General features: G+C 36.1%; 1 protein-coding gene across 1 annotated transcript in view; it reads right to left on the reverse strand.

The window, feature by feature from the left end:
* Positions 1-1,634: 1,634 nt before the first annotated feature.
* Positions 1,635-16,237, reverse strand: part of ITGB1 (integrin subunit beta 1) — a 46,672-nt gene continuing 32,069 nt past the window's right edge. Inside the window, exons 10-16 of the mRNA XM_058532741.1 lie at positions 14,902-15,042; positions 14,539-14,738; positions 12,371-12,609; positions 11,926-12,148; positions 10,614-10,846; positions 8,740-8,906; positions 1,635-2,866 (exon numbers count right to left, since the gene is read on the reverse strand). Of these exons, the coding sequence (XP_058388724.1) occupies positions 2,801-2,866; positions 8,740-8,906; positions 10,614-10,846; positions 11,926-12,148; positions 12,371-12,609; positions 14,539-14,738; positions 14,902-15,042 (1,269 nt within the window). The 3' untranslated portion in view covers positions 1,635-2,800. The remainder of the gene's footprint in view (positions 2,867-8,739; positions 8,907-10,613; positions 10,847-11,925; positions 12,149-12,370; positions 12,610-14,538; positions 14,739-14,901; positions 15,043-16,237) is intronic.

Raw genomic sequence — 16,237 nt, forward strand, 5'->3', positions numbered from 1 at the left:
GTTAGAAATATCTAAGTCTTAAGGAGTTAGGCACTAAACTAAAGACAAGCGGCCTCTATTCAAGGTTACATCTCAAACTCTAGTAGGCAACAGAGGGGAAAAATGCCATTTCCAGGTTAAAATATAGAGTTGACCATAGTGATTTTTTAAGTAGTATGATGAACTATTCATATGGCCCAAGGGCTTATCTGGGCATCTTTATCAAAAAAATTCATAAAGAATTGCAAAAGAATAAGAAAACTTTGTAAAATGTCAAGGAATCACTGCAAAATATGCCACTATTGACATGTGACCCTGACCAAATAATATACGCGTGATACCTAACATTTTGTAAATTTTCATTATAGAGTTTGAATGAAAAAAAATTTATAATTGTTATTTTACTTGCAGGACTCTTAATTTTTTAGACAGCGTTTCATTGGAGGTCAAAATGTACTGTCATTAAAAAATAAAAAACATTTTAATGACAAAGTTCTATGTGGCTTTGATCAAAGCTAATTATCAGTCTCTTAAACAGTATTTTCAAATGGCCAGTTTCAAACTTAAAATTAGTCAAATGTCAATGCTCTTACAGTCAGCATGAGAAATAAACTCTATACAATTCCTCTACCTTCTAAATAAAAGAATTTCTACTGTCATAAAATCTGTTTGTAAGTTGTAATATAAAATCTAAAAATTCACGTACTTCAGCCTCAAGGACATATGCCAGGAAGAAAAGTCAAGTATACACACAAGATAGACTTCATCCCGATAACAGCCATGGGAAACCTCATCATAAAAGCAAATGTGTGGAGCAGAAGTATGTAATTCAATTCAACTGACTACGCCTAAGGCACCAGGAGACGAGCTCAGGCCGGGTGGAGGGCGATGGAAAATGAAGCAGATGAAATGGAGTCATAAACAAACAAGGTAACTTTCCTCATGGAGCTTACAAACTAGTAAAAACGTGTAATTCTCAACTGAAAGATGATTTAGTCTAAGCTAGGAAATACGTTTAAATGGAATAAAAAGGATACCCATTTTTTAATATGGGAGGGGCACTGTAAACGCGAGGGTCTGGTAAAGTTGAAACTTTCAACACAGTCCTCTCACCCGTATCTTTCTCGACATTTGTTGTATGCTCTAGGAAGAAATGTATTCCTCTTAATAAGCTTTACACAAGTATTTTTTATGAATATACATACTTTCTAACATAAATAAACCAAAGCCAAACGAAAATAAAATTTTCCTTATCAAAAAAGTAACAATCCCCGATCTGTATCTTAACTAAAATGATATAATTTCCAGCTTCTAATTAACAGCTCTAAGATGACATTCATAAAGAGTTAATTCTGCTTAATGTCGAGATGAAAACTATCTGCTAGTCTGTGTGTGTGTTGGGCGGGGAGGATGAGGATTTATCCTATACTATTGAGAGAGCCCAAAGATAGTCTGAAAGTCTCTTTTTCCATATCACTTTCCTTATTGTCCCTGGCACATCTTTTTTCTTTTTCTTTTTTTTTTAAGAAATATGTTTTAGCTTCTTAAGTGAAATACCGATCAACCAGAAATGTTTTTTGTCAACCTCTTTAAGCTATAAAAATTTCATGCACACAAATTGATGAAAGATATCAAAATAGAGTGAAAACATCCAATTTAAATATTTTAGGCATCTTTATTTAAATAAATAAGTTCAGTAAACAGCATTGTAAAAAGTGAACTGTTAAAATTAAAAGGCACTTAAAACAAGAATGTGACTGGTATGAAACAAAACCAGCAACTCCAAGAGTGCGCAGTAAATATACAGTGCTCTGTGACAGCGCTACCCAGAGGAAGAGTCACGTTAAGTGAGAGCTGGTGCGTGAGCCACAGAACAGCCTCACACGTTCACTAAACAGGCAAATTTACAGCTAAAACATCAAAGAGAAAGAACCGATAAAAAAAAAAAGTCTTACCTCAAAATTGCAAACAAATACATTAAATGATTAGAAGAGGTGGTAAAAAGCACCAGGCTTCAAACAAAATAAAATGAAATAAATTCACCAAAAGGTCCCCAATTCAGCAAATACCACGTAAATTAAGGCCTTTATGTAAATAATGCTAAATCAAGGACTTTTTTGCAGAAAATTTCCCAATACTTTTATCCAAGGCTTGAATTTATAAAGAGAAGGCATAAAAGTTACTAAGAATAAGTAACTCTTAAAATGGCACACAGGTTTTAAAGCTATGTTTTCCCTTCCTAACACGCTTTTTTCTACGGCATTTGTAGATCAAATATTTCAAAACTATTTTACACCAGCAACTCCCAACATAGTCATCTTTCAGATATGTCATCAGTCATGTCTAATAGGCAAATAGCAAAATAATAAATTTAAAAGAATTCTAAACTAGCTGGCAGGAATTTACTGTGGATTCTGTATAACTGAAAACTGATGTATCTGTAAAGCTAAAAATCAGTTTTAACACGTGATTAACAGAAACTCTCATCATACTCATTCCTTTAACTACTGCTGTCCCATCACTCTAGAAACATCACTCGATCCAATAAGAACTTGATTTCAACAGTCCAGGAGGAGAAGGTCAAAAAGGCACAACGTGACCTTAGCTGACAAGGAGAACCATCCTGTCTCAAGTCTTTTGTCAGTCCCTGGATTGATGATGACATTATTTTCAAAATAATAAATTTTTAAAATTATACATATTATACATTTTCAAAACCTGCACGAGTAACACCACGGTGATACCGCCCTAAAGCTACCTTACTGTGACTACGAAAACTACTACTTTGCATTCAGTGTTGTGAAATTCGCATGGGGAGTGCTCATTTTCCCTCGTACTTCGGATTGACAACAGTTGTCACAGCACTCTTATAAATAGGATTTTCACCCTAAAAAAAAAAGTGAGAAAGATGTTGTTACTCTACTAAAATCATGTAATATTATTCCATAAAACAATACTGCAAGTTACAGTCATTTTCAGAAGTCGTTTCCATTTTATCTGTCCAGATATCACACTCAATTTTTTAAAAGGCTTATTAATGAAAAATGAAAGCTTTGCCCTACAAACAAGTCTAAAGGTGCCCCTGTAGTCTGGCATTATTCATTCTTGAGTCCTTCCTCCACTGGATTTAAGAAAGTCCTCCATAGCAGAGAATGTGTTGTTACGGTTTCTCTCCTTTGAACCGGTTTTGAATGCCTGTCTTAAGGAAGAATTAACTCTTCTGCCATCAACTGCCTGAATCTTAACCCTTTACGGTGCACAGAAGGTGGCTGATAATCAGTGGGAACCATGGCTTTCATCTCTGTGAGGGAGGTGTTCTTTCCAAGGCTCTTCCACAAAAGTCACTGATTTACAGAGTTCTGGGGCAAGGCCGTCATAGCGTCACTGAGGGGACTGTGACACTATGACACTAAGTCATCCCACTGCCAAATTTGCTTAGAATGTTAAGAAAACTAATTATGTTTCTCCATGGAATAACTGTTACTCTTCAATATTGTACTGGTGAAATGTTTTATTTTTATTGCAATACTATTATTTTAGTAAAGAGTACTGAAATAAAGCCTAGTAAATGACTCCAAGCCATGAACAGAAGAGAACTTCCAAGATCCAAAAATAAACCAACAGTGATGTTTTCAAGCAGGAAAATAACACACAACCCCACACTACCATTTTCTAATTCTCTTATGCTAAGTGATACGTTTCAATATCTGCTATAGCTTTCTTTGGTCTCCTGTTTTTACAAACTGAAAGTAGGCTTGAAAGCCAAGTGAGAAATACAGCCAAATAATCCTGTATCAGATAAATGAAATTACAGTGAGTACAAATCAAATTAAATAAGTATTAAATAAAAACTTAAAACATTAAGTTTTTAGGCAAAAATTAAGATACTGAAATGCTGTTTAGTTTTATATCTCACTATAGAACCATTTGCAGCGATTTTTAAAAATATTTATAGAAAGCATCTAAACAGCCATTTTCACTTCTAAATTTTATTCATACTTCATTGTAGATTCTATTTGGATCTGGCTTTCATTGTCACAATTTCTGCCCTCTAGGAGGGTACAGTTTGGTGGATGACAAACATGCAAATAAACTTAGGCACTTGGATATAGTACAAAATAGAATTATGTACATAATATGGAAACAGTGTAAGAAAAAAGGAACTGACTGAGAAGATGAGGGATATTTTCATAGTGAAATTGACTACAGATAAAATATTGAAAGGCAAATAGAAACATACACAAAGTGAAAGTTCACATGCAAAGTCAAGGCGTAGGGAAAAGAATGGGACGTTTACGTAGAAATACATATAGTACCGAAAAGGGGGCATGTGCGAGGGTATGTTTCGAGGCGGGGGGAAGGGAAAGGAGACAAGAAAGGAGCCAGTGCCGAGTCACCAAAGGTCCCGTGTGCCCTGCTAACGAGAATGAACTTTAGCCTGCAGATGGAGATCACTGAGGGAAAGCACAGCACGTGAGGGCTGACCCTGCAAGACACCAAGTAGACCACTGAGGTTTCAGCTCAGCAGCTGGGCTGAACACCAAGGAAAACAGGACAACACACAGTAGCCCCACCCCCACCCACCCCACAAAACACAACCTGACCACTCATTTCAGAAACCTGGAGGAACTCAGGATCCGCAGACACAAACATTACATAATCCGGGCGATAAAAATCATATAGGATGTCTGAGCTCTCACCCAATTGGAGCTAATCCAGTGTTATACGGACACCACAGCAGACATCTCACAACGGAGACAAGAAACCGGATCCCAGCAACCACATGCTTGACAAGGTACACAGCACAAATAAGTCATACTCTATTTCCACCGTCCTATCTGCACACGAGGCTAGTACTACCCATTGTTTCAAACATGATGGCAAAATAAATTACCATTTAATTAAGTTTCTTTAAAATAATGCATTAAATAAATCTAATATTTAATACTTAAGAATTGTAAGGGAGGTACAAAAAAGAAAAAACACCTAAGTTATTGATGAGTCCAAAGTACAATTTAAACAGTAGAACTTACCTTTGGAGAAAAGTTTGCCTTTTCATATACACAAACATTTACATTCATTATTTCAAAGTCCATCCAAACAAAAGTTGAACATGCAAGGTTAGAGGTAAAATTAAACTATCCACATTAGGCATCATTATAAATGGAGGTCAACTACAATAACTCATATTAGTTTCCATCGTTCAGAGTGCAGCCCCACCCCATCCCAACAAAAAGCAAAGCCTATTTAAACGAAGAAAACAGGGTTAAATTCAGAAATGAAGTCCTCTGTACTCAGTAAAATGCCATCCTTGTGTTCACTCTGGAATGGCTGACAGTGGTGGCCGCAGTCTCTATAATATAAACAGATATACAATGCACAACTGTGGGAGACCAGGGATCCACATTTGAATTTGCATAACAATTTTTTCAATCCACTTCAACAACCTAAAGTTGATAACCAGATTTTTTTAAATGTACCTACATGGTAGTCTTATGTTCTGAAATAATTACAGTGCTTGCCCTTTATCCGAAATATGTTAATGACATAATTGATTGGCAAACCTTGGTTCCATATCAGAAAAGTGCTCTACAATCCATAATATGTTTTAATTTCCTGATGCTCATTCATTAATTTCTGTCATTTATTTCTACTTTAACTCTTCTTCAGAAAACATCTAATAACACGTAGCTGTTACTTTGCCTGGATTTTACTAATGAATAAAGAAATTTTTATCAAACTTTTGCTTCTTGAATTATCCAAAATGTTTATTTTGGCTGAAGAATTTTTTAGCCAAAAATCAGGTTAACAATATAAACATTGTCTCACTATTAATTACTGATAATTTACTTCAAAGTATAATTAAATGTACAGCAAAGGTGAAAATTTCACCTTTCGGTAGGACATACCGAAATTTTTCTCATATGAGAAGTAACCATATGAAATTGTCAATTTTGACTGTTATTGACCCACCAAATAAAAAAGGAAAGAAAGAAAAAAATCCCAGTAAATCAGTTTCTTTCTAAAAATGACTTTCTGGAAAATAGCAGGTCAGAAAGCGAAGACTGTGTCCAGTCTCAGACTCACAGGAAATGTATCAGCCGCCCGCTATGGAGCTGACTAGGATTTTCTTCCATCAAATTAAACTTTGCATTTCAAAAGTCTTAAAATCTGCTTAAAAACAAAAGAAAAATCTGACAAGTAACAGTTTCTAATGTTATGGGTACTTCCTATATCTCTTAAAACTATTAAACATTCCTGTATTTTAAGATCTTATTTGTTACTATTTCATGAGTACGCTCCCAGTAGGGTAAACAAGCAAGACTGCAGTGTTGGTTTCCATGCAATCAAGTGATTTCCCCGTTACAATGTTTGCCAGCGCAGCAGTGTTACTTGAGGTTACAAGGAATGTCAACAAGCTATAATTCCCCATAGAGAGTGATCTACCTCTTCCTAACAGGTAACAGAGTCTCCTAAAGATTCGTGACTGCTACAGCACAATGCAGCAGATAGGAACATGGATCCTGGCGCCCAGCTGCCTGGGGCTGAATCTCAGCGCTTCCACTGACCAGCCATGGGAACATGGTCAAGTTACCGAACCTTCTGTGGCTCACTCTTCTCACACGTGAATTAAGAACAAAAGTAGTTGGGAAAGGAAAGATGAGTTCTGGATTACCAGTCAGGAGATTCTGTTCTAATCACAACCTTTTTATCAGAGTTTTAGGGGCTTACATGATTATATTAAAATATGCTAGAAGCATTTCATGAACATTCAGATATAAGAAAGAATCCTGCTCACTACTGATAAAAGAGAAAATGATAAATTTGTTATCCAGGGAAAACAAAGAACAATATTCTCCAAAATAACTTAGAGAATAGGATAAGCAAGCCTTATTACAACTATGAAATTTTCAACTAAGTTTTTATTTAGAACTGTAATAGGACTTTTCTCTTTAAAGTTTTTTTATCTAAAGAAGTTCAATGTTAGCTTTGAATATTAGAATCATTCAATAACTAATGAGAAAAATATATATATATATACACATATAAATAAAAGGTCTTCCGGTTTTTAATGGAATTTCAAAGTACAACTAAGAACTAAAGAATTTCAAGATATTTCTAGAACCAATAACAATAATATTGTTGTTATATATCATTGTATATTATATAAATGTTATATCAGGTTACATTTTTCTATTTTGCAATTTAGATTTCACGTTCACTTTTCACTACTTCACCGTAAAACTTACATGTAATAATTGTTATATAAGGATAATACCGCCTAAAGCATTAAGACTGTAGTGAGAATTATAACTGACAGGCTGATTTCATACACTGTAGTTCATTAGCCAAAAACAACCACACCATACAACAGACATTACTACTGACTGCCCGTTAAAGCTAGGAAACACGACAGTGCAGGGAGGTGAAGGGACTCACTAAGTGGAAGAACCGGGATTTGACCCGAGGTCTGTCCGACCACAAAGCACATTCTCTGTTCACTACAGCACAGCTGCTGCTTCTATACCATAAAGCTTATTTTAAGGCCCTTCTCAACACTAACTCTAAATGAACACACAAAAGGAAAAGCCATAATATAGCCATATAAACAAAGCCAGACTTTAAAAAAAGAGCAATAGTGATAAAGGACACACAGTGCAGTAAAAAAGGATAAAAGTTCACATGCAAAGACAGAAAATGAAAGAAAATACGAACGGCAACTTAGAGACCAGCTTTACGTCCATAGTTTGGATTCTTGAAATTATTAATAGGACTCTTGTAAATCGGATTTTCTTGCTAAAGTAAAAGAAATAGTTTCTATTGATTTCATCAGAAAAAAATTGACATGTATAGTGTTTAAACACTATAAAAGAGAATTTTCACTATTTTACTACTTCTACACTTCTGAAATTTACTATTTTTTTAAAAACCCAAGCAAATTTTAGTAGAATGCAAATGGTTAAAATTCATTTACAATTTAAAAATACTGAAGATCGTCATTGCCTTCTTGTATCAAAAGATAAATACACGAGGACCAACATTTGGCCACCCCACCCTGACTCCACATTTCAAAGCACTAAATGCTAGCACAAACTTTCAGTCACTTATAGCTTTAAAATTTTTTATAAAGCAAAGTTTATTGAGTTATAATTTGCAGAAAGTAAATTATACCCTTCTTAAGTATAGAGTTCCATGAATTCTCAAATGTATAAACACACCCACAATTAAGATCATCCCAAGAAGATCCCTCGTGCCCCCTTCTCCCCACTACTACCCCTAGAAGCCAGTGATGTGATTTCTGCCCTGTAGTTTGCCTTTTCCAGACTGTCATGTAAATGCAATCACACAGCATGTAGCTTGTTGAGTCTGGCTGTTTTCCACTTAAGGTTCTTTGTTGGGGGAAAAAGAGAGAGAAGCTTTCCACTGAATAGCTTGCTACACAGATAACGGTATTTGGGATTCTATTTTACATGAGATGAAAAGGCAAAAGAGCAGATTTAAGATCAAAATTATTAAGCAAATAAAAATATTGACCACAATGACCAGAAGACACATTCTTAAAATATTTTATCTTAATGGGATGTATTTAACATGTTTTCTGTTTTTCACTAAATGCAAGTTCTCTGAATAATGAACTTTTGAGGAATAAAATATTTAAAGAGGACTTGAACAATCAGTTTTAGAGTTAATAAACCAAGTCTTAGAAGTGTGACATTTACTTTATGAACCACTTTACTTTTTAAATTTTTTGCAACTTACCGTGTCCCATTTGGCATTCATTTTCTCCTTTTCAAATTTGGCAAACTCCCTTCTGTCATGAATTATCATTAAAAGCTTCCAAATCAGCAGCAATGCAAGGCCAATGAGAACAATTCCAGCAACCACACCAGCTACAATAGGAATGATGTCTGGACCAGTGGGGCACTCTGTGCAGTAAGAAGGAAAGAATGAGCACATGAGGGATCAATACATGCAAAGTAAAGAGGGCTGGGTGGTCTCATAAAAACACATTGGAATAAAAATGCAAGACAAGCGAACGTCTACTCTCCCAAAGAGTCTATAAAAAGAGGCTAGAACTAACAAGTGAGTTTACACGGCCACAGGAGTAGGATCAATAAACAAAAAGCACATGTATTTCCATACACTACATAGAAATTTATTTCTACATACTGGAAATTAAAATTTAGAAAATAGCATCTTCTACTATAGCATCAAAAATCATGAAATACTTATGTATAATCTAACAAAATATGTGCAATATTTGTATGCTAAAAATTACTGAACACTGATGAAGGAAATCAAAGAAGACCTGAATAAATGGGGAGACATTTCACATTCATGGATTGGAAGGCTCAGTATTGTTAAGATGTCAGTTCTCCACCAGCTTGATCTGTAAACTCAATGCAATCTCAATCAAAATCCTGGCAGGATTTTTGTAGATATCAGTAAGTTAATTCTAAAATGTACAAGGAAGGCAGAGAACCAGGAAAGTGTTTCAAAACACTCTTGGAAAAGAACAAAGTTGGACACCTCACATCACCAGATTTCAAGACCAGCTATAAAGCGACAGTAACTGAGACAATGTGGTATTGGCTAAAGGACAGATGCGCAAACTAATGAAACAGAATAAAGAGTAAGAAATAAGCCCACACATATGAGGTCACCTGATTTTCAACACAGGTGGAGAAAGGTCAGTCTTTCAACAAATGGTACCAGAACTATTGGACACATACATGCAAAAAACTGGACCTCACTCCATATACTAAGATTAACTCAAAATGGGTTACAGACCTAAACGAAAAATCAAACTATAAAACTTCTAGAAGAAAACACAGGAGAAAAACCCTTACGAATCTGAGTTAGGCAGACAGTTCTTAGATACAATAGTAATAGTAAGATCCATAAAAGAAAAACTTGGTAAATTGTAGTTCATTAAAATTAAAGCTCCTGGTCTTCAAAAAACACTGTTAAGAAAATGAAAAGACAAGGAGGCATAGACTGGGAGGCAATATTAGCAAAACACTTATCTGAAAATGCAAAACAGTACAGAGACTTTAAAAAAGTTTGGCTGTTTCTTATAAAGTTAAACATATGCTTACCCTGTGCCCCCCAAATCCATTCCTAACATCTATCCAAAAGAAATGAAAATTTAGTTTCCACAAAAACCTGTACACAAATGTAGAAAATTCCAAAGAATATACAAAAAAAGCACCTAGACAGACCAAGATAAAAACATTTCCTCTTCTGAGAAGCTGAACAAATTCACACTTTATAATATCCTTTAACAAATGATCTTTCCCAGAATCCAAGCCTAAACCAAGCTCAGATTTAAACACCATCAACGATGCCACACCTCCTGTCGGCACCTGCTGAGTGCAGGCACAAGCTACACGCTGTGTGTGATTCCTGCCTGGGATCTTCAAACTCTCCACTCGTAACACCTAACACTTGCTTTCTCCTCCTCCCTTATTTCTTATGTGGTTAATTAAATACTATTTTATGCTTTGAGAGATTAAAAATATCCCAATTTGAACCTAAAATAATCAAGCTGGATATTAGGGAAACTGCCAATAGGCCTAAGTAGTAGAAACAAGACAGAAAAGAAAATGGAAAACATTATGAAATGATCAAACCTGGAGTCTCCACAACGTGAACAATGGCCTCGTTGTTCCCGTTCACTGAGTACGTGAAATAGAACCAGCAATCGTCCACATCCTTCTCCTTACAGTGGGACAGGGGATCAACCTGGCCTGGCTGAGGTAATTTGTCCCGATTTTCAACCTTGGTAATGTTGAAATGTGAACATTCCTGGGCGCATGTGTCTTTCTTTTCTCCTTTATTGAAGGCTCTGCACTGAACACATTCTCTTAAAACAAAAATTATTAGATTTAAAATTTATTACTTAAAATAAATATTCACTTAAAGATTATTTCATGTGCTATACTCAAATTTGACCAAATTAAACCAAGAGCTATGAAAGAAGATCTGATTAAATGGAGACGTATATAACATTTCTAGATGGGAAAACTAAATATAAAGATACTAGTTTCTCAAGTGCAATTATAGGGTTATTACAGTTCAAACTAAAATTACAAAAAAGAAATAAAAGAGTAGTAAAACAAAACTAGCGAGCCCTGGTGGTCTAGTGGTTAAGATTTGGCGCTTTCATGGCCGCGGCCTGGGTTCATCTCCCAGTCAGGGAACCACACAACCCATCTGCCGGGTGTCACACTGTGGCAGCTGCGTGTTGCTGTGATGCTGAAAGCTCTGCCATCAGTGTTCCAAATACCGGCAGGGTCACCCACGGTGGACAGGTTTCAGCTGAGCTTCCAGACTAGACAGACTAGGGAGAAGGACCTGGTCACCCACTCCCGAAAACAATGGCCGTGAAAACCCTGTGAACAGCAGTGGAGCTTCCTTGTCTGATACAGCACCAGAAGGTGAGAGGATGGCATAGAAAGACTGGGCAGGGCTCTGCTCTGCTGTCCACAGGGTACCCAGAGCCGAAATCCACTCCACCACACTAACAACAAAAAATAAAACTAGCCCTATCAGACACTACATAAACATAATATAAAACCAAAATAATTTAAACAATGTGTTGCTGGTACAATAATAGTTCTTTCAAGGGGCAAAACTCAATTTTGTTTAGTTTAGTCATAAGATAGTAATTAAGCAATTGATAATGCTAATTTAACAAAAGTTACCACATGGATTTAATTACATAGCAAATTCAGATCAAAATAATGGTACCAGTCTCACATAGCACACTTCAATATCACACGACAGACGCTAGCTACTGAGTTTTAAAGAGCAGGTTTTAGTGGCAGGTATTTTATTTACAGTGTAACCTGATATCGGCACTGTTCTGGTTCTAGCGATAATACATCGCCAGGTCAACAGACAGCAAATATCAACTATTTCAAGCAATGAGAAAATACTTACTTGTGCTCAGCACAGACGCCAAGGCAGGTCTGACACATCTCACAAGTTGGCCCCTGAAACTTAGGGTCTGTGCACTTACAGGCGCCACACTCACAGATGCCCCGGCCATTGCAGATCTGGCCATTGGTGGCCATGCAGGAAGTCGTGTCCAGAGAACAGTCGCACGCACTGCCAGTGTAGTTGGGGTTGCATTCACACACACGACACTTGCAAACACCATTTCCTGCAATTAAAAATACCATTTCTCATAACAAAGGTAAAAATATAAAATCACAGCATTGATTTAAAAGCAAAAATAAGCAATAATGGTGGAAGAAAGTGTATCTAAGGGATGGACTGACCCACAATGCTGCCCTTTTTCTATTTATTCTCCAAGCAGTCCTAACATTTTTTATGGTATTAGATGGGATCACATTTTGTAACCATTTTCAGACCACTTTCTCACCTCCACAAATTAAGCCATTGGATCTATCACAGTTGAAATTATCACACTCGCAGAATTTGCCAGAATAAATTTCATTTGTATTATCCCTCTTCCTACAAACACACTGTCCACAGACACACTCTCCATTGTTGCTGCAGATTTCTGAACTGTTCTCCTTCCTGCAGTAAGCATCCATATCCTCACTGTTCACTTCATCTGTACTACATTCACAATGTCGGCCAACACGTCCCTCGTTGCACCTACAGAAGAGTCCAAAATGTCAATCACATAAAATAAAATAATTGAACATAACAAGTCATACTGTGAAAAAGACTGGGCGAGAAAATAAGACTACGAACAATTCCTTCAAGCTACAATTATATTACATGGAGCGTTCACAGCACACGTCACAGACATGTACAAATGTGTACACATGCACACATCACACCAGCCACTCAAGTTCATATGGAATATATGCAGGGGCCTAGGAAAAAAATCTTCTGATCAAGATGAAAATACAATCTAACAATGAACAGGTAAACAAAACATTGGAAACATAGGATAAACTTATTTTTAAAGAGTATATTAGTTATGTTTTCAAATAATATGCTATTATATTTGCTATTATAGGTGAAATATCTCTAAATTTAAAGCAATGATCCAATTGTTAACCCAAAAAAAGTACAATAAACACATCCCAAAAAGTGTATGGAAGTTGAAGAAAAACATTATTGAGCATATCATTTGAAAATATAACTAACATACTGTTTAAAAATAAATTTATCCTACGAGTCCAGACTTTTCAGACACACTGTGTATTTTTAGAACACCTAATGCCTACAGACACTGGACACACTAATTCTCGTAAATATACAAAGGGAAGGAAGATAATCTTTTTAGTTAAATTATATTTTACTAAAAATGGATCTACATGACTCAGTCAGGATATGTACAGCACGGAGAGTAAAAATGTAACATTTTAATTATTTGGAATAGACAGCTAATATTACGATGGCAAAATACAGCCATTTATTTTTCTCATGATTAAAAACATTTCAAAGCCTAGTCATTTGGGGCTGACACGTAGACCAAAATACTCTCCCCTCCTCCTAACCTTTTAAGGAGAAAGCTGTATTTAGAGTATATTCAGTTTTATTTTTTTTTTTTATAATTTTATTTATTTATTTTTCCCCCCCAAAGCCCCAGTAGATAGTTGTATGTCATAGCTGCACATCCTTCTAGTTGCTGTATGTGGGACGCGGCCTCAGCATGGCTGGAGAAGTGGTGTGTCGGTTCGCGCCCGGGATCCGAACCCGGGCCGCCAGCAGCGGAGCGCACGCACTTAACCACTGAGCCACGGGGCCAGCCCTCAGTTTCATTTTTTAATTGAAAAGTTACCAGAATATGAAAATAAAATTTAAAATAATTTGATTAAAGTTTTGTTAGCAGTGGATTCTGTGTTCTGAAAATACTGTTTTGTTTTTCTTTTTTGGTGAAGAAGATTGGCCCTGAGCTAACATCTGTGCCAATCTTCCTCTATTTTGTATGTGGGACGCCACCACAGCATGACTTGATGAGTAGTGTGTAGGTCCGCGCCCAGGATCCAAACCTGTGAACCCCGGGCCACTGAAGCAAAGCGTGCAAACTTAACCACTACGCCACTGGGCCGGCCTCAATATTATTTTCTTTTTAATTTTACAAAATAACTTATTTTTTAAAAATTATTCCAACAATGTAAATGTAGTACAAAGTGAATATCCTTTATTGCTTCCTAATTCCATTTCCCAGTTAAATCACCACTATAAGTTTGATATATCTTTCCAAAACATTTTTCTATACACATATTCTATATAAGCTTATTTAGCTCTGGAGAATTCAGATTGCTATTATATGAGGAAAAAACCCAAATGTTATCGTAAGTTTGTTAAATATACGTCTTGGATGGCTATAAAAGCTTTTATTTTAGAGTAAAGAGCAGTTTTCTTAGGGAAAAAAAGGCAAGGAAGAACTCTCTATAAATATCACACGCAAGATCATCACATTGATTTTGTGGTGAGCAATAGTGGTTGGAATAAATGATTTACTTGCTCCAAATAGAGAGATTTTCTCTGGGTGTCCCAAAACACAGCCTGCCTGTAACTGTCTAAGGCTATACACCTCTCTGTGCTTCTCCCCCAGCCTCCACTTACCTGCATGCCCCACACTCAAACGTGCCATTCCCTTCGTGACACCTGGGGCTGCTGGGGATGCCCTCGCTCTGGCATTCACACTCACAGATGAACTGAAGAATAATCTCCACCTCTTCAGTGAAGCCCAGAGGCTTAATTTTAATGGTCTCAGAATTCTTATTTGGACATTTATTTGAAGTTATGCTAATTTCAAATTGAACCTTGAAGGAAAAAAAAAGATTAAGTTAACAACTAAACAATTTAAATCTACTAAAAAATATTTCAAAAAGCTATTCATTTCTTTTATTGTTTCTCAAATTATAAAGTAAGTTGCTTAAAACAAGCCATTTTTTCTTTTCTTCAGAAAATGTTTATACAACATACCTCATCTCCAATGGAAATATTGGAGCATTTTCTTCCATTTTCCCCTGTTCCATTCACCCCATTCTTACAGTAAGATTTGTAATTTATTGTTACTCCTTCTGGCAATTTGCTGTTTTCCAAAATGACTTCTGAGGAAAGAGACTAAAAGAAAGGCTAATTAGACATAGGAAAGGCAAACAAAATGCTACTATGAAATAAGCTGAATGCATAAAACCAGTGGGTGAAATGAACTGTTAAGAAAACAATATCATTTAAATAAAATATTTAAAGCCAAATCCTGAGTGAACAGAAAACAGAGAACCCAGAGAAACAGGCTCTAATTAATAAGGATCAATTCTTCAAAAGAATGTACATGATTGAAAGAGTTAAGAGTATTTGTATTTTAATTACTGAGCTAAAACATTACTGATCATACAGCACAGAGGCCGTATGAGGAGTGCTGAGAACTCGGAACAAACATTCTTTACCCATTGGCAACATGCTCTGCTCTGGCCCCACCACCGCCAGCTGAGTAGGGACTGAAGTCAACAATCTACCATACCATCTGGGAACAAATGTGCTTGGGAGCCACTGTAGCCCTGGCCAAAAAAACAAACCAAAAACCCCAAGTAGGAAGGATTCAAGCCAGTGCTTTTTCAGAATATAAGACCACTCAGGACAAATGGAGAAAGCTGCAACGGCGAACTCTCTCTGTTCCCACGCCCTACAATGCAGATGGGAGTTAGGAAAACATTTAAGATAGTCTATGAAGTCAGAGAACAGCTATGCAGAAGACATGTAACAACTGAATCTTGAAAATCTTTGTGAAAACCTCTCTCTCTCAAGTAGGATCTTTCCAAAACATTTTGGGAACCCCTGGCACAAGGTAAAAAATATCTAAAATTCAACCTGTCAAAGGGTTGAGGGGTGGAGGCGGTGTATGCAGCACACAATGGTTACCATAATACTACAAATGCTGCGGATTACTTAAAATGATTATTCACCACTGCTTAATGAGGATCCGTACATGTACTCTGAATTAAGCTCTAGATGAAGAAAACAATTCCTCTTTAATTTCAACTCAACTTCCTTCCATGTGTGGGGGGAAAAATCTTATAAATCTTTTTAAGATAGGTAAGTCATATATATATTTACATTCATATATATTTTATGGTACATGTATATATGAGTGTTTGTGTATCTCTTGAGAACAGAAAACTATATCCTCTAAATACATAGCAAGAGAAGAATCGGCAAAAAAGCATTTCCAGCACAATTCACCAAAATAGATGAATCTATAAAGGATACTTTGGGGAGGAAAAAGAAGATTGAGGTAATCCTATAAATCTAAATGTAA

This window comes from Diceros bicornis, chromosome 36, assembly GCF_020826845.1.
Source record: "Diceros bicornis minor isolate mBicDic1 chromosome 36, mDicBic1.mat.cur, whole genome shotgun sequence".
In the NCBI taxonomy this organism is placed as follows: domain Eukaryota; kingdom Metazoa; phylum Chordata; class Mammalia; order Perissodactyla; family Rhinocerotidae; genus Diceros; species Diceros bicornis.